This window comes from Aythya marila (genome assembly GCF_965140915.1).
Source record: "Aythya marila genome assembly, chromosome: 2".
Classification (NCBI taxonomy): Eukaryota; Metazoa; Chordata; class Aves; order Anseriformes; family Anatidae; genus Aythya; species Aythya marila.
The window spans coordinates 20,360,487-20,388,357 of record NC_139043.1 but is presented as its reverse complement, the minus strand read 5'-3'; the positions used below and the strand labels follow the sequence as shown (position 1 = coordinate 20,388,357).

The window sequence follows — 27,871 nt, the reverse complement described above, 5'->3', positions numbered from 1 at the left end:
TGAATATATCACAAAATATACATGTACTAGTCCTGTATACATTTGCCTTCAGTTAGTCATAGTAAAGGTGATCTCTAGACACAAATGAATCACAGAATTGCAGAGTGATTGAGATTGGAAGTGACCTCTGGAGGCCATACAGTCTAAACCCCCTGCTTAAACAGGGCCACCCAGAGCAGATTGCACAGGCCATGTCCAGGTGGCTTTTGAAGATCTCTAAGGAGGGATATTCCACTGCTTATCTAGGTAACCTGTACTAGTTCTTCATCAACTGCTGAGTTAAAAAGTGTTTCCTAATACAGACAGAAAGTCCTTTGTTTCAGTTTGTGCTCATTGTCTTTTGTGTTGTCACTGGGCACCACTGAGAAGAGCATGGCTCCATCTTCTTCACAACCTCCCTTCAGTTGTTTGTATACATTCATTGATCCCCCCCCATGAGGCTTCTCCAGGTTAAACATTCCCAGATCTCTCAGCCTTTTCTCTTTAAAAGAGTTGCTCTTTTAAAGAGTTGCTCTTTTAAACTCTTTAAAAGAGTTGCTTCAGTCCCTTAATTATGTCATTAGTCCTTCACTGGACTCTCCAATAGCTCTGTATCTCTCTTGTGCTGGGGAGTCCAGAGCTGGATTCTACACTCCAGATGTGTCCCATCAGGTCTGAGAAGAGGGGAAGGATCACCTCCCTTGACCTGCTGTCAACACTACTCCTAATGTAGCCCAGGATACTAAAGAGCATACTTTGAACACAAGGTCACACTGCTAGCTCACATTCAACTTGGTGTGGACCAGGACACCCAGGTCCTTGTCTGAAAAGCTGCTTTTCACATGATTTGCTCCTAGTATATACACTTCAAAATAAATAAATAAATAGAAAAAGAAACAAACAAAACCACAAAATTTGAGCTCCAACCAATACTGAGATTACTCAAAAGATATTCATAAATGCTGGCAGTATGTGTCTCTATACTAGTGTCATCAAACCTCAAGACGACAGTTTCCCAAACTGTGTTTATTTAAAGGCATGCTTATCTACTTTGCCTCAAATAATTATAAAATGGACCTAATCAGTTACTTCACATCAGTTATGCCAGCTGTGACTTTGGACCAGCGATGAAAACAGATGTTTAAGATAAAATTTCAATGTAAATGGCATGCTATAAATCTAACTGCAGACTCTCATTGTTGTAGAACTTGAAGGAAAGACACCTGACTGCTTTCAGCTGTGATGAAAGGAGTATCACAAAGCGTTGCTTCCACCCTTGGTGCTTTCTTGCTATCAACAAAGGTTGTACATTCATATGACTTTCAACAAAGGTTGTACATTCATATGACTTTCATCTGCTAATTTACTGAAGACAAAGAGCAAAGAACATCTGGCAGTAGAATATCATAGTATATCTAGCTATATACTTTAATGGGTCTCATTCCATTGATTCTGTATATATAGCACATACTCTTATGACGGCAGAATTAGAAAGACTTAAAATCTGTGGAATTAAAAAGCCCTCAAAGTTCAGAAGAATGACTTTTTTTTTTTTTTTTTTTTTGCTTTCTTCAAGAAATAACTGAATTTGCTTTGTGCTTGTAAAAGTTTTTGTTTGTTTGTTTTGTTGGTGAGATCACTTTTTTTTTTTTAACTGGTGTTCATTGTGGATGTCTTTATCAAATAAAGTTTAGTTTTGTAATGTAACTAAATCTCAGCACAGTCTGATTGAATTCTATTTGATTGCATTTGTAAAGGTGTTCCTTGTGTGGGGTCCTGTTACTGCAAAAGATGTCTCACTTTCATTACTATGTATAGTAGAGGCTTCATTACACAGCAGTAATGAGAGAGAGAGAGACTGCAAAGGTAGTAGACACTCAATTAATTAACATTTGGTCTCAGTTGAGGAGAGAATATAGTATGTCACACTGAGTAAAGACCATTTCCAAACAAACTAAACCTCTAGGAATAGGTTACTTAAAATTGCATGCTTCTTAGCAAGGCAATGAAAGAAAAGGTTGGTACAGGAAAAATGAGTTTGTTGACCCAGGAGAGCATTTGATAAATCTTTTTATAACAGGGTAAACATTAGGTAGTGCCTGAAAGTAAGATTGTGAATTCTTAATGCCAGATCAACTTCCTTCCCTGTAAAGTCAACTGATAACCTGTCAGGAAGGTTTCTTAGGCAGCTTGATAAAAAATACCTTACCAACCAGCATGCAATTTTTCTTCCCATTTATTTGCTGTTTCAGAAGTTACAGTCACTGCCTGAAGTAAATCTTCATAGCAGGGCATTGTAGCACTACAGAACCTTTTCACTTTGCTCACAGTATAGGAATTCACTCCCATTAAGAGGCTGTTGTTGAGAAACCAAGAGCAGCCCATACCTGATGAGCTAAAGGAATGTATTACCTTGCACTCTGAGAAATGGGGTAAGGGTGGGTTGCACCTGGTGATGGTAGATGATTTATCTCAGTCCTGTTATGTGCTCATAACTCTGGTATCAAGACCTGTAAGTGTGCCAATAAATAAAATAAAGAGTACTTTGTTGAACTGCAGTGTCAAAATATGTGAAGATGGCATCAATAGGTGGACAGAAAATTACACGTCAATTGGACATGTGTTTGCGACAGCAGCTAAGGCAGCTTATGAGAGCTAGTAGTCCTCTACTGTGCTAGCTACTTCCACTACTATTTGGTACAAGAGGAAAAATAGGCGTTAAATGTTGTTTAACAAACAAACAAACAAACAAACAAAAACACTGTGTTATGATACTGCCAAAAATTTTACAAAGTATACAGGACACGTAACACCAATAATTAGTTAAAATTAAAAGAGTTGCTCTCTTATGCACAGAATTCCTTGCCCTATTCTTTTTGCAAAAAATCCCTCTGTTAGAAATGCATAGTTAAAACTAGACACTGAAATCTCTACAGAAATTTGTTGCAGAAAGTCAGTTGCAGAAAAGGTCACGATAACTTGGAGATAAGAAGACTTTCATATGGAAAGACACAAAGTGTTGAGTATGCACTGCCTTGGGAAAGAAAGGACTTGATTACAAACTTAAAGTATTTAAAAGGCCAATGAAATTATCATAGGAAAGATCTGCTCAGATTAAGGAGGATGGCAAAGCAAAAAACTTGGACTTGTACTATTTTGAGAACTGACAGGAAAAGCAAATTTCTGAGCACAAATGGATAAGTAGCAGTGAAAAGTTAAGATGAAATATTCAATCTGTGCAGCTGAATAGTGAGTGCTACACTGCAAAGGGCTAAAACTTCAAAGTTGGTATCTTAAATTCCTTTCTTAATCAGCACTAAAAGGAAGAAAAACTAAGTGCTTTGGTAAATCCTACCATCTTTTATTAATGTATCAACAGATCAGCTGTGTACTTTCTTTTCCAGCACCTAGTTCAGAAAATATTTGGCTGACAATGAATAAAATTAAAGGATATCAATCCAGTCAATAGTTGCAGACCAAAATTGCATGAATTAGATGTCAGGTGTTACTTTTTCCCTATGTTCTCTCTGTGCGGTAGATTTTGCTCAAAGCAGGCACTATCTAATATGAATGAGAAATGTTGTATATGCATATTTTCCCAAGGAGTCTTGGTGAACGAACGCAGCATGAACAAGTTAGTTTTACATATGAAATTTAGAAACAATTATGGTAAAAGGCTCACTTTTCCTCTGCAGGAGATGAAGCACTATCATAATGGGCTAGTTTAGATCCAAAGATGACATTTCCCAACGGTAAGTGCCAATGGGATTCCAGCTTTTTTGTCAAAGGCCTGGAAAAACTATGCCTGGGATATCCAGGAAGAAAACTTGACACTGATTAAAATAGATTTCATTACGAATTTTCTTGCTAGAATGTGGTGGGAGAATTTGTGTGTTATGTTTCTTCTCATGAACTCAAGATTTCAGCCATACTGTCACAGGATATATCAGAGTGAGAGTGTTTTGCTGTGTCATCTGTGGTTCGTACAGTGTCAAGACAGATACTTCTCCAAAGGACATATACTTGTTTACTGATTTTGGCTGATGTGCATTATGTGGTATTTATATTAGTTATATTTTGTTCTCTGCATTTAAAAATAAGAATAATAATTAAAAAAAAAAAAAAAACATGCACCAGGTGTCTTTCACCCAAGAAGAGTTCCTACTAGCTGATGTTGGTACTTGCTCTACAGTGAATGAGTTTTCATAGCATATTAATTTGCAGGTCAAGTAAAAGGACACAACTCACACATTGGATAAAAGGATGAAATGTGCAAAACCAAGCAAATGACACATTCCCATGTAAAAGGTTAAGTGTGGCTGAAAACAAATTGTCACTGCAGAAATGTTTTTGACTGAGAATCTCTATCCACTTTGATACTGAGATGTGTTGTACTGAAGAGAAAATGTGCAAATAAGTGAGGTTTCAGTAGAAATGGTGCTCCACTGCTTACTGTGCACATAGACTTCTGTTATTCTGTTTTTTTGCAAAAGACACACATTTAGAAATATTTAACAAAGTAGGAAAAAAACAAAAAAACAAAAAAACAAAGCAATGTAAACAGAAGCAAATGAAACCATTCAGCTACTCTTTCTAGTGCAATATCTAAAATAATAGTCAACTTTATGAATTGAGAATGAAATATGGAAAACCATTTGTCATATTTAACATTCTAGAAAGAGAGGAGTCACCACCCTGCTGCCCAAATTAGCCCTCCACCTTTATTGGGTGGTGAATATATGATTTCTATCTGCCTGAGGTGTAAACATGATCTTTTTCCTACAGTTGGGTGGAAGGCCTGGAAGTAACCTGGGGCAAATATGTGGGCATCACTGAATTCTGCTTTTCCACCAAGCTGTTCAGAAAAATGCCCATGGCATTCAGGCACTCATGCTGCAGGAGGAGATATTTGGCTGCCAGCAGGGCTCCATGTCAATGTCTCACTGGGGCTGAAGAGGTTTACCTAAGAAATGCAAGAGAAAAGCCATCCTGAATCAGTGCTGCTAGATAACTACACAAACTTTTAAGGTAGTAATTTAAACATACAGAAGTTTAAATCATGTTTCCAGTCCTATATTCCATGTGTTCCTATATTCAATGGTAGTTATAGTCTTTTCCTGAATACCATGTTACTATTGGCAGGGGCTATAGATATAGGCATTGCCCTTTATTAGGAAAAAAAAAAATAGGCAGAAAAAGAGACTTTTTGTCAAGCTTGTTAGCCCTTTTGGATGCTGTGAGCACTCTACATATTGACTGAATTCAATAGGCATTGGTGTTTCAATCCTTTGCAGACTCAAGCTCTTAAATACTTTTATAATTTGTTAAATGTGAAAAGCCATCTCTGTACCTTGTAGAATATTCAGCCCCTGTAGGGCTTTTCCTTTGATTGCATTACCAGCCAATGCTGAATAAGTGAAGCATTACATTTACTCATAAAATGTAGGGATTGCTTAAAGGCTTCACTGTAAATAACGTGTATTTATTTTATGAGTCATTATTTTCATGAGTATATTAAAAACTGCATTAAAATTTTGTTTTGATGCTTAACAAAAATTGAATAGTTGAGTTCTCTCTTTTCGTTATGCCATCTTGTGGATACACCAGTTTTATTTCAGTAGGTATTGTTAATGGAGTTATATCCTACTGTTCGTATAGTTTAAATAAGTGACTAGAATTAGAGAGGCATGCTTGCCTTTTTAATTTTTTATTTATTTTTTTTCTGTTGAGGGATGTCTTGGCATTCATTGAAATCAAATTTATAAGCCACTGTTTCTAACATGATACTGTTTAATGAGTTTTCAAAAGCTAAAATAAAATGTGGGCTTGCAATTTCTTGGGAACCAAAGCATCTTCCTCCATAGAGAAACATATTTACTGAAAGACAGATCTTTTCCAAGATTTCAGATTGCTTTATAAACATCCTGCTATACTCTCAATATTCCCAATTTGCAAAATTTTCTGTTGTTTTGGTGGCAGTGTTTTTTGGTGTTGTTTTGTTTCTTTTTTCTTCTTTATTTTGTGCCCTATCTAATGCTAGACATTCTTCCTCATGCCTCATCACCGAAGCAGTGTATTTGCAAATAAACGGAAAATGTCTGTAGGTCACGTCTTCTACTGTCTTCAGTCTCTGTTGAGGAAAGTTTTTTAGCAGGCTGTCAGATTTCAGCTCACAATGCTTCATCACTTCCATATCCTGGAATAGAATAAAAAGGTAAAATTTTACTAGTAGTTTTACACTGCTAATAACACAATTTAAACATACAAAAGTAAAATTTTAGATCAGATTCCATTAGATTCCACTTAGGCAGGAAGTTTTAGAAGCGTGAGAGAGAGCAGAAGAGCCCACATAAGGTCTTAAATGCAAGTTAGAATCCCAAGACATTTTCAAATTAACATAAATCATACCAGCATGTCTAAGGCTGCAAGTTCATGAAGAATTTAAATTGTCATAAGCCTGCATGGCCAACAAAAGAAAGAGTTTCACTCACAGTTGACCCTTCCTGCTACCTACAGTGCTTAAGGGTACTGTCCTTTTGATAGCAGAAGTCCTTGTGCTGCATTTAATTGAAGTGCAGTAAGGAAGATTCTTTTGGTATTTTGCTGGTATTTTTCAGATCCTTGGTAGGAGGCATGTAAAGGCTTGGAAATTATTTGGAGAGTGGTGGGTAGAATTCATTGGATGAAGATGTTGATTTACATTACCTTGGTGTGTTCATTAAACCTAAAGCATTGAGAAGTTAAATTTCAATGGGGAAGCATCGAAGTCTTGGAGTCTAAAAAGAGTCTAGTCTTGGAGGCAAAAAGTCTGTGGCATGATGATTGCTGTTGTCATACTGGTTTGTTGATAATCAAGGTTATACAAACTTAGTAGGCTTTTATTCTGATGTAATAAACGGGTCTGGTACCAGCCATTAGAACTGAGCACAAAGAGAAAACAATCCTGTTCTATTACAGCGATTTTGAAAAATTTCCCCCAGAGGGGTAGGAAGGGGAAAGCGTTCACTTCTGATAGTAATCAGTGTTTCAGGAAACAGCTTCAGAGAAAACAACCAGCCATGGTGCACTGGTGACTATTTGGCTTTGTGTACTGTCAGAGCAGTCCTGTTTCAGCCTTTCCTTCAGATAGCTGCAGGGGGAAGAGAAGCAGCACAACACAGATCTGTACACAGTTGCACTCTTACCATGATATCCTGCACTGAGAGATTTCCCGATCTTCATTTTTAGCTTATATGATTGTGTAAAATCAAAGTCACACCACTCACATTGGTAGAAATCCTCTCAGAATTGGTTTATTGAGGTGTTGCCCATTCTGCATGATGTAAGAATTTGCATGAAGATTGTAAAATGTCATCATCTGCAAACAGAGGAAGATGGATGGTAAAGGCAGAATTTAGGGACAGAAATATGCATGTTCTTGAAAATCCCTGCTGAACTTGCCGCTAATGCAGTGCTTCAGGTCATGAGGGTGGAATCCAGTATTCACTAAGAATAGAATTGTTGCAGCCATTTGGACACTGTTTTCCCTGAGCCAGGCAGCTTAGCACAAAACAGGCAACAACCACCTCTGTAGTTCAGGGGATGATATCCCTCAATCCTCTAGTCCAGTATTATTACTGATCAATAGATACAAGATGATCATAGTGTATTTGGCTTGATTGCTTTCTCGGTGTGTTGGTCCCATCAATAGGACATGCCCCGATCATTATCTTCTTTACAGAGAAAAAATATTTTATTATATAGTATGCCACTGTGAATCACAGTGAGTTTTCCTTCTGTCACTTTGATTGATGAAGAAGGTTGCATGACATCCTTTTCTTCCACAACTCCTTCCTGACTGATACTGCACAAGAAAGTCAGAATGTATGGGATGCTAGGTCTGCTGAGATCAACACATTTCACTGTGCTGCTCTTGCTCATTTGTGATTGTGCCTTCTCCATCAGCAATCACTGAGCTCAGAAAACTGCTATGGTGACATCATGAATCACTACAACTCCTGTTGTAGTGACTGACCTATGTCAGTGGAGTACAGGTGTAGCTGGGTCTGACCTCTTATCAGGATCCTAGGGTTCTGAAGTGTTTTCTATAATGTTTGCAAGATTAAAAGGAAAAGATTAGTGCCAGGGTGGGAAGATAATAGCCAAACAGGGGACTGTAATATACTTTGCACTAACTGCCACTTCTACACTTTTCCAGAGGAACCAAATCTCTGGGGACACTTTACATAGACTCTGTTACAAAATCTTGGTTACTGCTAGCTGTGATTTGCACTAAAAGTACAGATGGTGTGAGTAGTAATAGACTGAACAAGCTGTCTGCTCCTTGTTTAATTCTACAAAATGAATTTCTAGTCAGAACAAATTATTATTGCTTTTAAGTATTTGTATGTCCACACTGGATTAAAAATAAATAAATAAAAGTTAACCATGCAGTATTGGCCTGATAAACCAGAGAAAACATATGGGGAAGATACAAAATAACTGCACTTAGTATCATTGAATCACCATAGAGTGGTGTGGGTTGTTAGAAGGGAACTTAAAGATCCTCTAATTCCAATCCGCCCTTCTATAGGCAGGGATACCTCCCACTGTACCAGGTTGTTCAAAGCCCCTTCCAACCTGTCCTTGAATACATCAAGAGATGGGGCATCTTCAGCTTCTCTGGGTAACCTGTGCCAGTGCCTCACTACCCTCTGAGTAAAGAATTTCTTCCTAATATCTAATTTAAATCTATCATTTTAGCCTAAAATAATTGCCCATTGACCTATCATTACATACCCTGACAAAGAGTCCTTCCCTAGCTTTTCTGTAAGTCTCCTTCAGTACCAGAAGGTCTCCCTGGAGCTTTCTCTTCTCCAGGATGAATGTCAACTCACTCAGCCTGCCTTCTTAGGAGAGGTGCTCTAGCTCCCTGATCATCCTCATGTATTGATCTACATCTAGAAGAGTGGGCTCCCAGGCTAGGGACTTTCCTGGGGAGTGAGCTGTGCTATGAATTACATTTCCAATAAAAGCTCTTATGACATGACAGATCAAAGGCACAAACTCTGGTACGTCATAGAACCAGGGCTAATTGTGACTAGCATTGCAGGAAATAATATCCTGTTGTGGCCTAGTCAGTTCTGGGACTCCTGCAGAACAGTCAGTATGGAAGAGGCCCTGGCTACTTGTTTAACCCTCCTTTTCTCCCTAGTGACTCCTTTCCCATGACAGTTCCACAATCATCCTCTGAATCCTCTTCAATCTAATCTCAAACTTTATTTTTTATGTATTTATTCTTAATGTTTTGGCTGGTACACTAGGGCTTCTTTCATGTTTTTGTTTGTTTGTTTGTTTGTTTGTTTTTTCTTCCCCTCTGCTCCCCCCCCCCCCGCCCCCCCCCCCATCATATAAGACCACTATCCAGAGATCTCAGATCAAATAATTGTCAGTATAATTTTTTCTTGATTTTTTTCTTGATTGTATCTTCAGGTGATATCCGCACCTCTCACCATACTCACAGGTCCAGCTTTTCTGTCAAGAAGCAAATTTCTATGCTTCAGTGTTCTTAACATTGAATCAGGGCTTTGGCGTGCAACCCAACATTCTTGTCTGCATTGAGAACCCAGCTGTCATATGTAGAAAGGTGTAGTTTTCCTTATATTATTATTGTCTTCAGTGCATGTATCCTCAATTCCATTATAAGAGCCAAACTCTTGGAAGCCACCACAAGGTGTGTTTGCTCTGAAAGTGATTAAGATTCCAATGAATACACAATCAAATACACTCTGCAACTGCTGTAAGCAGAGGCGGAGTACAGATTAAATGAAAATTGTATGAGTGTTTTTTTTTTAGTTCTCCCTGCAAGCAGTGTTTACAAGGATGCAAATGAACACTTACTCTACAAATCACTTAAGCATTAAATTCTTACTCAAAGCTGTAGACATAGGCCCAGACTGTCTTTTTTTTTTTTTTACCCTGAAAAATTTAGTTATAAATGTCCAAATCACCCTTCTTTTCCTGTTTCATTTCAAATACAAAATAAGAACTTTTCCAACTGTTTCCATCTACATTTATATTTGATAGTCATCTATTAGTTTCCTATCCTAACAATATTATTGCAGTGTCTTTTCAGACCAGAAACACCCAAGTGAGAATTGGTGAATGTTCTGTGATCACCTTGAAGGGGAGTGGTCTGTGGCTTTTAAAATCCAGTGGGTTTTTTAAAATCCAGTGGATCCAGTGTGGATGCTGGATCCAGCATGTGGAGAGCATGGTGTCCTCTAATAGTGAGGACTGACAATTGCAACTGAGTCTTCAAACACAGTTTTGTGAGAAGACTTGCTCACTATAAGTAGTACTGATGTTTAGTTTTAGAATTTTCTTTGTTAAGTGCCCCAGAATTCAGTGTGGACACTTGAAACCTTTCCTGCTGCCTTATTCTTAATTTCTTGACAAAGACCTTGTCAAGAAAAAAATCTTGTGATGGTAGGAGACACTATTTCTTTTAATCTATTAAGAAGAAATAATGGCATACACACCTTACCAAATGAGATCATGTACTCTGAACAAATAATTTTGTTCCTCAAAGAACAAATATTTTAGAATGTACTTAATTAGCTCTATCACTTTGTTTGCTTGTTTGTTTGATCACTGAAATCTGACATATCAGTAGATGCATCTTCAATTTGTGCATATGATTCAACAAACGTCTTCTTTCTTTTCTGCATTTTTTAATATTCTGTATTTTATGCAGTAAGTCAATCTTCTCCATCAGGAGGATTTCTATGGCTGTAAATATGTATATATAACTCATTCTCCAGTATTTTTCTTCACAGGAAAAATACATAACAATGTCACAGACAAAACTTTTAAACTGTCTTCAGAAAGAACAATGGCAATACCCAGTAGTATGGGATGTATAGGAAAAATCTTCTTTTTTCAGAAACTAAGAGTACAATGTCAAAAGGCAGTTTGGTCAAGAAACTGTTAATCTGTTGTAGTATTTCCATAACATTATCCTGCTATTTTCTTTCTTTTTTATTATTTTTCGTTTCTCTTAATTTTTGCTAATATCAATCTGAAAGACAGAGGAAGTTCCAAGGAATTACACTTCCAAGCTATTGTTGTTTGTTTTTTGTTTTGTTTTGTTTTGTTTTGTTTTGTTTTTTCCATCTGTTATCAATGAGTGTGCTACAATGTGTACAGCAATACCATGTTGTTTTGACAAACATGATGGCAATATTCCTGTTTACCTGTATGCCTGACCCCACATCTTTTAAGCTCAGTTCACAGCCCTCTTGCTTTATCCCCAGCTAACTGAAATTTTGGCTTATTTTCTGATTGTCTCTTTGATGACTTGATGAGAAAGACAATGAATTTTGTCATATCCATGAATGAGTTGCCCTTACCAACGGGAACTTGTGAAAGTAAGAGATTTTGGGGTATAAAATTCGGATGAGAGTAACAGCGATGATGGGTTTCCTAAGACTGCTGTGACAGTCATGGCAGCAGCCAGAAGGATGCCAGACCATATGTATATACACTTTCAAGGGAAACAAATAGAGCCTGCAATTTTTTATTTTTTATTTCAAGCTGAATGTAGTAAAAAATGTCATTGATTCTCCATTCTTCTTCTGATCCCATTCATGACCTCCAAAATGAAGATAACTGTGAGAGCAGGTGGTAGCTGAAAGCAGTTTTGTTCCTGCATCTGCCTGTGCATGCATTTTGAATTTAATTTTTCATTAACTTCATTTCTTAAAAAAATAACAGAATGTGCAGAAGACCTTATTGTGCCTGCTGAAATTTCATGGGAGGCAAGATTTTCTTCTTGTATCATGATGATTTAATCCATTACTCTCCAATTCATTATTCATTCAAAATGAAGTGGTTAAAATGCTCATGGAAGAAAATGGTCACCACTTTTCCATGGCTGCTATCTGATAGGAAAAGCTACCTATTGTGTCTTACATAGCAGCATACAGACATTTTCCACCACAGCATTTTGAAACTGTTTTATACTTGTTACTGCTAATGTCTGTCTAAAGCTTTTTACAGTAAGAGTAGTCTTCTAGCTGCCCTGCCACAGCTTTTATCTTTTGGATGCATGATGAGTTGTGGGGTTACAGTTACTCTCCATAATGTTGAAAGGAATAAATATGTGTTCTTTGGGCAGAATGTAAATGGCTTTTTCTTGGCAAATACCATCTAACCGCAAGTGATGATTGCTTTTGGTAAATCTAAACATAATTTTGTTGTAACCTGCACTTTGATTTAGGAGGCAGAGATCACTGTGTATGTACCCTGTAATTACATGGTATTTACCACAGATATCCTACTGCTGCTTGTAATTTATGATATGATTAAATGACCAACATTTATCATCAGTGAAGTGTATGCTGTATGATATACATCCTTCATAAACTAGGACAATATGGGTGCAACTTAAGATCTCAGCCCATTTAAATTAATTTTTGGTTTAGTTCTATCTAAAGGCATTTTCTGTTTATTTCCTACAACTCTTCCTCCAGTAGTTATGTTTTAGCTAATCAGTTGATCATTGGAAGACTTATACAAACCATTTAATATCAGTAATTCATGCAGAGTTTCTTTCAGATCATACTGAACTTGAAAGGTGACCTGTTAGCAAGGTTCTAAAAGACATGAACCACATGTACTTCCATGTCATTTGTACTATGGCATACAGGCACAGACACAGTTTCATGACTGTATAGTATACAATGAAGTGTCCAAAGATCCACATACAGGCTACCCATCCTAGCATGTGCATCCTTCATATATAATATATTCTAAGATATTATAGTTTTTACCCACTTATATTTTTGTTTGTTCTCCCTTTTGTTCTGCTTGTGTACTCTAAGCCAAATGTTTTCACAGATGCACTCCACAACTGAAGAGTATAGCTCAAAATGATAGTGAAACAATAAATGCAGGAAGGAGGGAAAGAAAGGATGAGCCCAAGATTGGTGTCTGCTTCTTCAGCACATGGTATATCTGTTACTGTTCTGGCTGAGTATTGGTTTTCCTTTGTTCACCAGCCCCTCCTTTATTAGACTGTAGTCAGAATTAGACCAGTGAGCTGATCTTTGTTGAAAATGCTTTTTGTTTTTGGTTTGGTTTGATAGAGATTGGCATCCAAAGCATTACCTCCCCCCACACAGTCATGTTGGCAAAAGTTCACAAAGAGAGGAGAAAAAATGCCCAGGGAGATCTGACGAATGGTACATCCAGATTTTATCACCAAGGCAAAGTCATGGAAAGGCTCAGAGCCATATGGTATCCCACCACAATGGCTGCATTGCAGGAGTCCTCTCGGAGAGGGGATTCAAAGTGCAGAGACCATGGTGATACGTCTTTGTACTCCCAAACTTTAACTGTGAAACAGATATGACCAAGAACCACTTTCTGAACAGGCACACATGGACTTGCTCTCCTGAAGCCCAAGTCATGGATGAACATCTGTGTTCCAGCCTCTGGAAAAGAGAATGTCTCTACCAGGCTCTATCTTCTCATTTTGAGCTCTATTAACTGCCAAGTAGTCCTGTCTGAGGCAAGCTTATACTGCCTCCCATCTTTAAACCCTGTGTCCAGCACAAACAAATGTGGTGGACAAACTATGAAGCAGAGAGCACGTAGCTATGGTGGGGAGTGGGAATATTGGATTAGTGCAGTGTGGTAATACAGGAGGACAGAGACAAAGCAGGAAAAGAAAAATTCTCTATTTTCAAGTTCGCTACTACAAGTTTGATTCAAGAATGATTTTTATGTTTTTTTTTAATGTTTTACAATGTTAAAATACCACTTTCCCTAGTAGTTCCATCCAAACATTTTATTAATGACATCTGTGCAGGTATGAAAATGTTTCACCCAATCAGTGAAGGAGATGTATAACAGATATAAAGTTCAAAATTAGACTTCTCCCCAACAGCTTCATCCTAACATTTAGTAACACCAAGGTTACTGCAATGACACAGCTGCTAAGATATTCGTCCTAAGCAAGATAATCCTCCTGCCAAACTCTTTTCTCTGGTTCCGACCTGTCTAGGAACGGCACTGATCTTTGTTTGGCTAGAGCTGAGAGGCACCTGAGAGCTATCGCATGGCAGTATCTCATTGAGTAGATACAGTATTTCATGCCTCTGCCCAAGAATTTTCTCTGGGGAAGCATGCGCCTGATCGGACAGGAACTGATACAAGGCATTAGACTCTAAGTAACCTTTGAGTTTGTTTCTCCTGAACGTGAAAGCATTCATGGTTTGAGTCATTAAAAATATGCAAACAGATGTGTCAGTTACAGTTAATATTGAGGGCTGCTTTAGTCCCTCATAGTGTCCTTATTTGCAAGTGCTCATCTTGCTCTTCTGCTCCTCCTAGTGATATCTAAAAACCTCCTGACAAGGAATATCATGTGGCATGTCAGAAGATAAACCTTTACTGGAAGAGTTTCACAATACATAATCCCCTAAATCCCTTTGCTGAATTGAATGGGATATTCATCAGAACGGGTTACATTCCACCAGATCATATACTTTTTGCAACAGCCATGAGATGGGAAACTACAACAAGCTGAGAAAATTATTGGCAGTGACATACATTACACATTCTCAGTTTTTCCAGATAATGCTTTCAGTATTAACAAAGCAGCAGGAAAAAAATGGTGAAAAACCAATCTGGACTTTAAACATCTACATAAGATAACACAGACATAGAGCCAAGAGTATGAAGATTCTGGCTAGCATTTCTTTTTTTCTCTCATGCAAAGACACACAAGAAGTCCTTGTAAGGTTAAGCAATTAAGAAACAGTGTTATACTCATGCCTTCTGGGGTTTAGCTTTCAGATAGCCCACTTTTCAGGCTGAAAGGAGAAATGGATTGGTGCATTCAATCTAGTCCAGCAAAAGCAAAGCCAAAAAATACATGAAATCTGTTTTTAATTCATTTTCCCCAGAAGGCTGCAAGAAATTATAAAAATAGCATGAGACTGGTTCATTTTTAAACTGATCTAGTAAGCCCATTAAAGTATTTAACTTTCATGGATTGTCTGAGGGATGTGGAGTTTCTGTTACCCTTTTGTTTAATTACACTGTAATCTTAGTGCAATTACAGTGACGATAACATTCTTCCACACACATAACAATAAATTAGCCATCTGGGGATAAATGACATTACTTAAAGCTAACTTCAGCGAAATATCAAAGAAATACTAATGTGGTGTGTTTCACACAGGGTGTGAAAGTATATTACACTGTTTCTAGAAATCATCATTCCAATATATTTTAGAGACTTAAAAGCATAACATATTCTTGAATTTGATTCATCATGAAATAGTGATTGAAAAATATCAGGAAAAGCACAGAGAAAACACATTTTACTGTAACTGAAAAAATATGCAGTGCAGTTTTGTGGTCTATGCTTTAAATGTCCATGCAGTATTTGTCAAGTTCACCAAATAAATATGTGAGCAACACCATTCCTGACACATTTTATTCTCCCAATCTTGCCATTTTTCCATTGAATATAAAACTGTATTCTAAGTCCTTTTGTGGTGTAATACCAGCAACAAGAACAGATTCATCAAGTTTTTACTGTTACTGCTGAAGACAAAAAGAGGTAAGACAAAAAATAAGTGATATGTCAGAAAAAGCCAGTTGGACAACAAAATCATCCTAAAAATAAAATACATCTCAAAATATTGAAGTTATTCTCAGCAGCTCCAATTAAAATAATCACCAAAAACTGTCGTACTGGGCTTTCAACTAAAGAGGAAACTTGTAGCTCTGATCTTTTCCAGATATGATCATAAGTAAATGAAAAATATTTTGAAAATATATTTTGAAATGCATTAAAAAATAATAATAATTCTACTGACAAGGTAAATTAAGAGAATTGTAGTAGTTTATAAACCTCAAATACCTTTTTTTTTTCTGGTAAGGAACCTGGTCTGGTTTATTCTTAGTTCAATTCTATGATGTTAGTTATAATTGCACTAAGGCAAATTAGGTAAAAGAATGGAATTAAGCTGTTGTAATAAGTATTTCACATCTAAACATATTTTTTCTAACCTCATAAGAATATGTATCTTATGTAGTAGTCTTTTATTGCTCTAGAGAAGAAAGAGTAGCTGCAACAAAAGGGCTGAAATTTTCCCTGTTATTTGAAACATTATATTTTCTTAAAGATATGAGCATGTAGAAGTGTTAATGTGTATGGAAGAGTCCTTTGTAGGAAGAGTCTGTTTTTTATAGTCTCATTTACATGTGGCACAAAACGTAATTTATTCTCTTATATGAACAGAGGAAAGGTTTTTGCAAATTAGTTGTTTCGTGTGTTGCAAGTTTGAAATGAGTTTTCCTGAATGGCTAATGAATAAAAAGATATCAGAATTTTATTAGGTGATAATTTTTAATAAAGCTTTTTATTATAAAAATCTTTTGAAAGGGGAATATTAATGCTGGTGAATGACTGAAGAGAATCATTTGCTTAAAAAGTAGTATTTTCTGGTGGTAGAAGAATTTGGACTTCACTGATACTTCGAAAACACAAATGCATAATTTCTTGAGTTATGCTGGTGTCTGTACCTTACATCAATCTCAGCTGATTATTTTTATTTTTTTATTTTTTTATTTTTTTATTTTTTTTTATTATTATTTTGCTTAAACAACACTTCTAAAATTTTCTGACATTCCTACTGTGGAAAACTTGGTTGTGCTGATGGCAGGTGAGGCCATAGCTTTACCAGAGGATCTCTGTTCTCTAGCATCTTACTACAGAGAAAGTTCATTAATACCTGTTCATGTAGTGAAAGATGTTATGTGTTTGGGTTTAGTTTGTGGTTTTCTCTTTCCACGTATAGAAATGTGACTTTCAAATAAAAGAAACCTTAGATGGGACATCTGTGAGCCGGTATTGCTAATAGGTTTGGATTAAGGTACTACAGTGATTTGAGCAAGGCTGCTTATGCACACACATCATCAGATGGCCCTGAGGGCAGAGGCTGCAGTTTCCTTCCTCCTCTTGTCTATTACAGTACTCCAGTAACCTTTACAGAGGGTGTAGGTATGTTTTACTAACTCATTTCTCTACCTAAAAATGGTATTCCTATCTAAAAAGCAGTAACAATGTTCTGATTTACATATTTAATTTATCTGCTGCTTTCTGTTTGTAAGTGTGAATATCCAAAAAATACCAACATGGTATTGCAGACAGTCTCATGCATATGGGCTGAGATTTTGCTGGATATCATTAAATGCAATAATATTTGACTCGGAATGTGCTCGGTGTGAGAATCATTTTACCACACCGAGCACATTTTACCTTTTTAAACCTTTATTTTACCTTTTTAAACTACTACTAGAAACTCAGTCTTACAGGATATTTATTATAAACTCTCATGTCCTACTTCCCAGTGCCTATCTCTTGTCTATTTTTCCCACTGCCCTGGCAAATAATAATTTAATAAGAAAAAATTAGCAAGAAAAATGAATGATCATAGACAGTGAAATGGAGAACTCACTGGAAGAATTTTTGATCCACTTTCCCATTTGATCTATGTTTTCTTTGGCAAGATAACTCTATCAGGTGAAGACTTCAAGATGGTATGTGAACCTGTTTTAGTTTTAGTTTTTTTTTTCTTTTTTTTTTTTTTTCGTGTTTGTTTGTTTTTTGTTTTGTTTGTTTGTTTTTTGTTTTGTTTGTCTTTGTTTTGTTTTGTTTTTAAAAGGCCCAAGGTAAGTCTTTTATCTTTTCTTTCCTAGTATTTCCTCCATCATAGATGAGGAAGTAGATCCTCATATAAGGTAGATCACACATCCAGTTTGATGTCAGTCTTTAAACGATATGTAATTGCGAGGCTGGGGAGTAAAGTTATGACAATTGTGGTAAATATTAGTCTATAATATTTATAAAGTACTTTTTTTATAAGTACTGTACTTGTGCTGGATGATTTCCATGAAAAATATTTGGTGCTCTTCATCTAAGATGGTAAAGAGGAAGTGGAAGTACCACTACCCATGGGGTAGCTTCACAGTCATAGGAGATGACCACCCAAGACAGATCTCCTCAGAAGGCTTTAATTATGCTTGGACAAGAGCAGATGTGGCCAGAGAATCAGGAAGTTGCCAGTTCCTCTGCAGTTTTCTCTCTTGGCTGCACAAATAGTTTTCAGAGGAATTTGGAGGCAAATGAGCAGTAGAAGTTGTGTACTCTCACCCTATTTAAATAAGAAAATGAACAGGGAGAAATGAAAGGAATAGTTCCATTATGTAGCAAAACATTTCACTGTGCTGTGTGTTATTACATCTCTGTAAAGCTTATTGCATATTTGAATATACAAGCTCAAATCAAGGCTTTGCCTTGGGCGATCTGGGTTGAAGCCTATTCTCTTAGGGAAACCATTTTATTCTGGTTCGGCTGTTTTGGAAGCTGCTCTGCTATTTCCGTTCTAGTTTATATGCTGTGAGGGCACTCACATAAACCCACACTGAGCTGTATGCTCGAATGGCAGCTCTGCCTTCACCCAGTGACAGTCTCTCTCATGCAAAACCTTTCATTGTTCATCAACTGCTGACAGACTCTTTGTTTTCCAGCTAAGTAACCACAGTTTGTTGTACTGCTAAGGCTTTTAATATATGCTTTTATTTAGCATTAACTGCCTGATAAGAAAATGAACTGGTTGTTTTTTTATTTTTAATAAACAGTTATTTCTTATTTTTAATTTTCTTTCATTTAATATTTTATATAAGATGGTTAGATCTTCCTTTTGTAGGAAAGGAAAAAACTTATAATTTGTTTGGAGCTCCAGGTTCTTGCATCATTTTTTTTTTTTTTTTTTTTAATATATACATGTTCATTTATTTTTAAGCTCCCAGTAGCATCTTTTTACTTTTCTGATCTGTTATCAAGCTACCTCTCAAGAAAAATATATACCATATGTCTTTCACTTCCCTTTGAGTCAACATCTTCAGCCACATTGTATGGCAAAAAATAAAAGCACATTTTCTAGGGATTTTCTGACATGGTTCAGATAATGTCAGCTATTGTGGAAGGGGAACAATCATTTTCCTTTAAAACACATCAGGTTTGGTAGATTTTAAGACTGATATTCATATCTGTAATGGAATTATGAATGCTGATGTACAAAAGGTATATTAGCTAACACATACCATCATGGCAAAAGCACCTTTTAAGTAGATTTTGTTTATGAAGGTTTGGTTGAACTTAGCTGACATTTGGTCAAGCTCTATGGAAAGAAGGGAAAGAAAGATACGGGGTTTTGTTGTTGTTGTTCTGATGCCTGTGTCAAACTGTTTATTGATAGTTATACAAAATGCTTTGGAGCATTCCTGTTCTTCTTGATAAGTTCATTGTTTGGTATTTCAGGTTTAAAATAAATAAATAAATAAATAAAAAGTATTGTTTCACATTCTTATTTTCAGTAGAGATCATTTTGTAAAAGAAGCGGTTTTATAGTCTTTTTATGAGAGCAATGTCATGGCTATTTCAAGGAGTAATTCCACATCAGCTTATTTCATTGCTGTTACCATCTTCTATTTTATTTTTCTGCAGATGCAATCACTCTTTTTCCCCAGAACATTTTCTTTTTGCCAGAACATTTTTCCCCTTTTTGAAACACAAAAGGTATAGAGTGGGAAACCCCTGACCTAGGATGGAGCTAACAATTGATGAGTATAAGACTGTGGTACATTAAGTGTTCTGCTTCAGCTGCAACCTTCCATCTATCCTCCACTAGAAAATCAACAATCTTAAAACAAACAAACAAACAAACAAACAAACAAAATAGAAGTTTCATTCATTCAGATAAAACATTGCATATTTAATAAAATATGTGATATGTAAAACAAAATATAGATTAGGTCATATGTAAAATAAGTTAATATTAGTTTAGGTATTAGGCTGTGTCAAGTGTCCCTGACAAGGTTTCAGTAGCAGGGGGCTACAGGAGTAACTTCTGTGGAAGGGGGGCCCGATAGTGGACACAACTGGTTCTAGCCAGCTCCAGCAGCCCTACTTCAGCACACAGCTGAGCCCATCGGCAAAGCTGGTGAGACCTCTGGGAAAACAGTTTTAAGAAAGAGTGAGAAATGCTGCAAAGGGAGAAAGGAGTAAAGGAAGAAGAGTCAGAAATGGCCCTGTGAACTCCAGGGTCAGAGAAGGAGTGGGAGAAGGTGCTCCAGGCACCAGAGCAGAGATTCTCCTGCAGCCTATGGATGAGATCATGCCAGAGCAGGTACTGGCACCGTAGTCTGTAAAGAACCCTATGCTGGAACAGGTGGATATGCCTTGACAGAACTGCCACCTGTGGATAGGACCCATGCTGGATCAGGGTTATCCTGAAGGGCTGCAGCCCATGGTTAAGACTAACACCAAAGCAGGAGAGAAGTGTGAAGAGGAAGGAATGACAAAGTTGAAGTTTTATGAACTGCCATCTCCCTGTGACACTTAGGAAAGGAGGGGAAAGGTAATAAAATTAGGAATAAAAGGGAAAGTGTGTGTGTGTGGGGGGGGGGGGGGGGGAAGGTGTTGTTTTAACTTGTCTTTGTTTTACATTATCCAAACCTATTACAAATGACAAGAAATTAAATTAGGTTTTCCCAAGTCTAATCTGCTTTGCCCATGGCAGCAATGGGTATGTGATCTCCCTGTCTGTATCTCAAACAATGAGTTTTTCATCTTATTTTTCCCCTTATTGTGTTAAGGAAGGGGAAGGAAGGGGCAGCTGGCAGCAGGCAAGGTTAGATCACCAAATAGGTAAAGACTGAAGTGTTGCAATACTTCAGTCTACTAATCACATGCACAGAGATGTATAATTCATTTATGCTCTGTATTCAATATAAGGTATGACTTTAAAGATATGACTAATTGTTTTAGATTTTATTTTTTTTTTAATCATAAACAAAATTATAATATATTGGGACTTTTGTTCTAATTCAGCTAGATGCTTAAGTGAAGAAACAGATTAACATGATGTCAGATATGTTAAAGCAGGCTCTGGTTTATGTAACTTGTTCATAAGGGCGTTAGAAGGGAGAAGATAATTATCAATATAGATGTTTCATTTGTATGTTGTCTGCATATCCTATGTTTTATCTTATCTTTATAGACACACAGTAGCAACTTCAAAGGCCTCATTGTCTGTGCTGCTTTGAATTCTGTTATTCTTCCCATTTAGCAAATGCTATCAAAAATGTTCTAAGTGATACCGATTTTGTGTACAGCCAGGAGTAGGAAAAAGAAACCACAGAAAGTTTATGTGCAAATTGTTTTAGTATTATTTTGATATTACTTCAATAATCAGTTATGCCCTGAGATCATTATGTGCATCCAGGGTTATTCCACTTAAGCCACTGAAATGACAGGTTAGTATATTCAACAGAAGTGATGGGAAAGCTCAGTTTTGTCATCCCTAAATTTAAATGAAATATTAGAAATGAATTTGCCAACCAAAAAATTGATGCTGAAATAACTGTGCTCTTTTAGAACAGTGCATTCCATTTTTGATCTCAAAAGATTTCTCAGAAAATTCCCTTAAACAAAAAAGTCTACTGCTGATTATATTAAAATGCAACAGATAAAGAGCATATTTCAGAGAGGAGATGCAGATGTGAAGTGCATTTTTAAATCAACTGAGGGTCCTGCATCAAGAGAAAATCTACTTTCATACATAGCTAATTAGTTGTATATATATATTTTTTTTTTTTCTCTATGACATTGTGTGTGCATTTGTACAATATGAGGACAAGGAATATATCCCCTTTGATTTAAAGGTGGCTATATTATTAGTTCATCCTTAGTTTTTGATAGATTTATATGTACATATAAAATTTTAAATATTCTGAGCACTCATTTCTGTCTGTTTTCATTCCAGTATTTAGAAAGCATGTTATGCTTCTAGATAAAGTATTTGTAGAGAGGCTTGGAAAAGAACTCTATCAACTCCTCCCACAAAGGAGAGGTTAAGTGGTTCAGGAAATTGTAGGTCTGAAATATTCTTCCTTGACTAAATGAATCAACCGTGAACATTTACCACTGTCAGAAAATTAGGTCACAGATAACATGAACCAATTTTCTGCAGAAGTCCAGGAATAAGTTAATTTTACATTTGCTACTTTCTTTAAATTGTAGTGGCAATGATAAAATGTCCACACTCAACAGTGGCTACAGCCTTTGAATCTCTGGGATGATTTGAAGTGACTTTGTGTTTCTTTTCAAGTTGTTCCAATGCATGACTGGAGTTCTTATTAGAATGATCTTCATGCAAGACCTGCCTGCTTCCCAGCTATCATCCACCTCCTGCTTTCCATTTTTGTCCAAAGTAAAGCGGCATCCGGCAAACACTTGGAAATACGCTGTTTGGTTACTAATTACGTGCACTGATTTACTTAGTTATGTGTTCCAACACAAGCAAGTCTTTTGTTTTCCTATTGTATCTGCCTCACTATTAGTTATAATGGTAGCATTTATGCTGTAAATGGAATGAAAGCATGAAAGGGAGACTGTAAGTAAAGATGGGAGCACTGTGCAAGTAATAAATAAGTAGTGAAGTATTAAGGTTAGTAGTAACACATGGATATGGCTGTAAAGTTTTTGTTTATATTGCCTTCAAACATTACTAAGGAATGGTTTCAAGGTTATAGAGCTACTGTGGAGTGTGTTAAAATATATAACGGGACTGTTGGCTATCCTATAATAACGAGCAATAAAGTTTATGTATTAATTGTAATTATGTTTGGACAGTTTTATATTTTAATTGATGTTTCTCTGTCACCATCAATTGGCAAAAGAGAAAAATTGGTATTTATGTATTTAGTTAAAAGAATCTTAAGAAAAAAAAAATGCAGTTTAGTTCTAGGAATTAATTCAGCTGTCCAGGATGTGGCCAGATATTAAAATACCATGTTCTTTGAATACATAGGTGTGCTTTAAATGAAGTAAAGGTAGCTAGATGCCTAACTGATCATCTTGCTAATACAGATTTTTTTCAAAAGAATACTTGATTGTATTTTCCCCATGCATGCTTTCCTTTTCTTGGGGTTCCTATCATTTCCACTTGAGTTGATTGCATGGTACTTGAGCTTAAGCTGTAGCCATGCAGGAAAATTATTCCAAAGAGCTATCTTCGTATTTGTTTGTTTGTTTATAGCATCTTATCACTTCCAGGACTAGTTCCATAAACAGGTTGCAAGCATTTAGAAAAATGTTTCAGAAGAGGATGGGTGCAGAAGGCTGCCTAAAGCACTCCAGAAGCTTTTAATTGCTCTCAGAGATTTTCTGTATCATACTAAGCAAACCATTTAAGTCTGTTTCACCTCCCAGTGGTTAGGATGGAGAAAAGAAAGTTTGGAAAAGAAACTTTTCATTAAGATAGTGGGGTTGCACATTGAGGTTTTTAAATATCATACAACTGCAGGTGACTAAACATGGTATTTCTATCTTAAGAGTAATTCCAGGTATACCACGTAGTTCTGGAATTTCATAAGAGAAGGAATATCATGTTTAAGGAATAGATTTTTATGCTTTTTCAACATGTGCTGTATTGCATTGACACTACATTTTAGAAGAAAGACCTTCTTGGGCTTCACAGTAAAAAGGATTATGGAAGAGAGGAGACTTATATTTGAAGAAGGAAAAGAAAACACAAACATAAATAGTGTTGCAGTGAGTGCTATCACTTTGCTAGTAAAGTACTGAATTTCTATGAAACATTTTCCAAATACATTTTTTTTTTGTTCAAAAGTGTTCAGCCAACTTGAATATTTTTGTTGTTGTTATGATATCTGCAGTTTGAATACAATTCATTCAATCAGTAGAAGGAGGTAAAGCAAGCAGCTCAACACCATCTGGTAAACAGTTTAAGAGCTGATAAGATGCAATATGCAAAGTTTAGTTTTGAAGTTCTGTTTGTAGCTCTGATCAACTTAAAGTTTGTCAGATTTGACCAGCAAGGCAAAGGCTAAAACAGAACTTAAGAAAAGATTTACTACAGAGTAATGGAAGTTTTTAAGTCAGGCTCTAGTTTGGGCTTTTAAAAAGTTAGTCCCTATAGTTAGTTGGAGTTGGCGAGCCTAAGCAATGCAGGTTTGTTTTTAGACCATAAATTGTATAAAATGGCAGGGTTTTCCTGCCATTAAAATATGCAGGTGACTGTTCTTCAAAGAACTCTTGTGCCAAACTAGTAAGAGCTTTTGAGCGAGCACTGCTGATGGAAGCAGTACATGACACACTATTAATCTGAAGACTGTTGTGGATTAGTGGGTAAATAGGATAAACTAATGAGATCTAACACTGCAAAGAATGTACCAGAATAGTGGCTTGCCTTATAACAATGAAAAAAATAAGAAAAAAAAAAACACTACCTTTTCCACTCTTCATCTGATTTTTTTTTAAAAGGTTGTCACCTCTTGTTGTATGAAACGGTCTCTTAATCTGTGTCTCTACAAATATTAAAAAGGGTTAGCCTAATTCCTGAAAAGGTAATGATTTGCAATAAATAAATGAATGACAAAAATACAGGTTGCCAGAAAGGATGGAAAACACTGGAATATGCATGGTTCACTTTGATAATGCCATATATCTGCATTTTGTTCATAACTAGAACTGTTCTTCCTTGGGTCTGTTTTTCTTTCTGTATGAAAACTGGCTTCTTGAACTAATTGTTCCATTGTTCATCTTGGATCTTGTTCTTCTGACAGGCCTCACTGCAATCGTCCTTCAATTCTAGCTCACTATAAAACTGGTGGTGGGATTAATTTCTCTCAGATGACCTGGCAATGCCTAGTTAAACCTGCCATTCTATTAAATCTTTTCAGAAGTTACTGAAATGGTCTCAATATTTTTTCTTTATTGTAGGTTTCATATATACTGGAGAAGTTGTACATCGAATGTTAACAGCTACACAATATATTGCACCCTTAATGGCTAATTTTGACCCCAGTGTGTCAAGAAATTCAACAGTCAGATACTTTGATAATGGTATGTAGTAGTCCTTCATAAATAAATGTGTCTGTGTCCCTTGGTTCTTCATATTTTCCTAAATAATTATTTTTGAAAGAAAAATTGAAGATTTTTTAAATGTTTTGTTTTTTTGTTGTTGTTGTTTTTTTTTGTTTTGTTTTTTTGTTTTTTTGTTTTTTTTTGAAACTCACAAACTGTATAAAGAATGTTCCTAGACATCCATAAACCTTTCTTAATTTAGAACATGGTTAAAGGGTCATGAATGCTTTTTCCTAATTGAGTAGATCCCTTCTATATGTTAAAGTACATAAACTCAAACTAAGAATTTATTTTACCAATTTTAAAAGGACAAACATATCTTCTATAAAAGTGCAAGTTCTTTTGAACTTGAAAATATATATATACTGTCCACCTACTGGCTAAAGTGGAAATATATGTCCTTCATGGAATGCAATACCAAGAATACACAGGAGTAGGGCAGGTATAAAGTTAATAAACCTGTCAGTGACTAAGTGTGCATGGAGTCCCAAGCCTGGAATCCAATATGCTCATCTATACCATGAGTTCTCAACAGTCCCATGTAAAAAAAAAAAAAAAAAGGTTAAAGGGCAAACTGCTGTGCTGCAGTGTTATACTTGAAGCTCCATAAAATATTTCAAAGGTCGTAAATCTGTGGGAATTTGTTTTATAAACTCAGTTATAATCAGTATTTTGAAAACATAACTGATGTGATTAAATATCATCTGCTGCCTTACCTCAGGTAAGAGAAAATAATTTGCTACAATAATTGCAAAAATCTCTTTAGTGATCGAATACAATGGCAGTAACTGCGTATTTTGAATTTAAAATTTAGAAATCATGAAATTTAGAATCCTGAAATCTATGATTGTTTTAATCTTCCTTGATAAGCCTGTATCATCCTTTGAATGCAAAAATAATGACCATGTCCAATAATATCGCCATCATATCTCCAACCAGGTATGTAAATTTTTATGTTTCAGATCAGTAATCAAAATATAACTTTTGCACCCAATCATAACTTTTCCTTACCATCTAGTCATTACTTGCAGCATTTTGTTTGTTAAGAATTCAATAAAGTAGAGTTACATGACAAAATCCTCCTGCTCACATAGGGAATTTTCAAACAGAAAAAATGATTATTTTCATTTAATATTTTACCTGACATTATGGCCTGACATTTGTCATCTTTACTGACAGAATCTGAGTGCTCTGGGAAAGTCACTGCTAATTTTCATTGTATTCTTGACTTCCACTCTTTCATATCAGGTTTATCAGCTTGTATCGCATCAGTTTCATGACCAATTTGATTTATTTTTTTAATTTTTTTTTTTTTCGGGGGGAGATCTTGCATCCCTCCGTATGCATAAGGCATGATGATCTATTGGACCCCATGTACTTTAGGACAAAGAATTTGCTACCTTACCCCAAACAAAAAGCAACTGAATGAATTGTATGTTCAGGTCCTTATTTCTTTTTCTTCCTTGTCTGATCCCCTGGCAAATTTAGGGCTGCATCTGTAGTGGGCAAACACATAGCGTGATGACCCATTCAAGTCTTATTCATGGAGCTAATTACAAGGAACCTACACTCAAACCTACACAAAGAGCCCTGGGAATGAGGACGTAGTGTTTTGGAAGAAGCTGACATCAACTTTAGTTTGGGATTCTGAGATGTGCTTATGGACTGACTATAAAAGTTTCTGGTTATTTTTGCTATGATAATTGTAAAAGTGTCTTTAAATTTATTTAAAATTAAATTGAATATAATCAACTGAATATTCAGAAAACAGTTAATAAATGTAGCCAGATAAAGAAAAATGCACCGTGTGCAAAATTAATGAGCATATATTATACTTAAGAAAGACACGTGATCGAATGATGCAACAGATTTACTGCAGTATGCACCAAAAATTTGCATGCTTATAGTTCTGTGACATCCCCTGACAAGATATGCTCATAAGAATAACTGAATATCTGTGAAAAAAGATATTTCAAGAATATATCAAAAATGCATTGAGCTAGAAGCATACTGACCCACCATGAACACTCCAGCAAGAAATGAAATTAAAGTGTTGTGAATCAAAGCACATAACTCCCACTAATGCAAAAGAAAGAAACATGTTGGGGAAGGGATATAGTCCTAGAGACGAAAAAGACATTTTCAGTATACACAGTTTTGGTGATAAGTGTCTTTCAGCCAAACTGCCTGAAGGTGTCTGTAATCCTCAACATCTGTAAAACATGCTCATAGGGTATGCAAGTCACTTGGGGTACATTTTTAGTGCAATAAGTGGATATTCAGCCAGAGAACTCCTATGAATATTAACAAGTCTCTTGCAACTAAATCTCTGCACAGCAGACTCAATATTTACCTCGTCTATGAATTCTTAGTGGTTTTAATTTAAACTAAATTTATTTATTACGAGCATCTAATATTTTTTCAACTTGCAGAACCTCAGTGAGGACTTGTACCATGCAGAAAAAAAATTAATGCTATTTATATTAATGTGTAGTTAATGGAAGAATCTGTATTACTCAAATAATAACTTTCACAAGACAGGCAAAGCTATTAACACGTCACCTTTCAAAGCCATCAGGTTGTATGTATGTGTGTGTATATATATTTATATATGTAGTTTAAGAAAAGCCACTGTAGAGCAGTGGTTGCAGCAGCACACCTGTGAATGTTGGATTCTACCGTTAGTGATCGTTGACTCTTTGTGCAACTCCAAACAAGTCACCTGACCCCTCTTGCTTTAGCAGACTTTTGTGTGGGTAGTTGAGGTAGTTATTTGACATATATTTTGGCACTATGATGTCTACCTTTAAGAACATTTCAACAGCAACATTTGTGTGTAATATCTTTAGCACTTCAAGATGCTGGGCTGAAAGTTGCTGA

At 36.1% G+C, this 27,871-nt stretch overlaps 1 protein-coding gene across 2 annotated transcripts in view; it reads left to right on the top strand.

Moving 5' to 3' along the window:
- Positions 1-27,871, top strand: part of PLXDC2 (plexin domain containing 2) — a 266,388-nt gene that overhangs the window by 170,005 nt on the left and 68,512 nt on the right. For both annotated transcript variants that reach the window (XM_082754190.1, XM_082754189.1), the window contains exon 5: positions 24,848-24,970. In XM_082754190.1, coding sequence (XP_082610316.1) covers positions 24,848-24,970 — 123 coding nt within the window. The remainder of the gene's footprint in view (positions 1-24,847; positions 24,971-27,871) is intronic.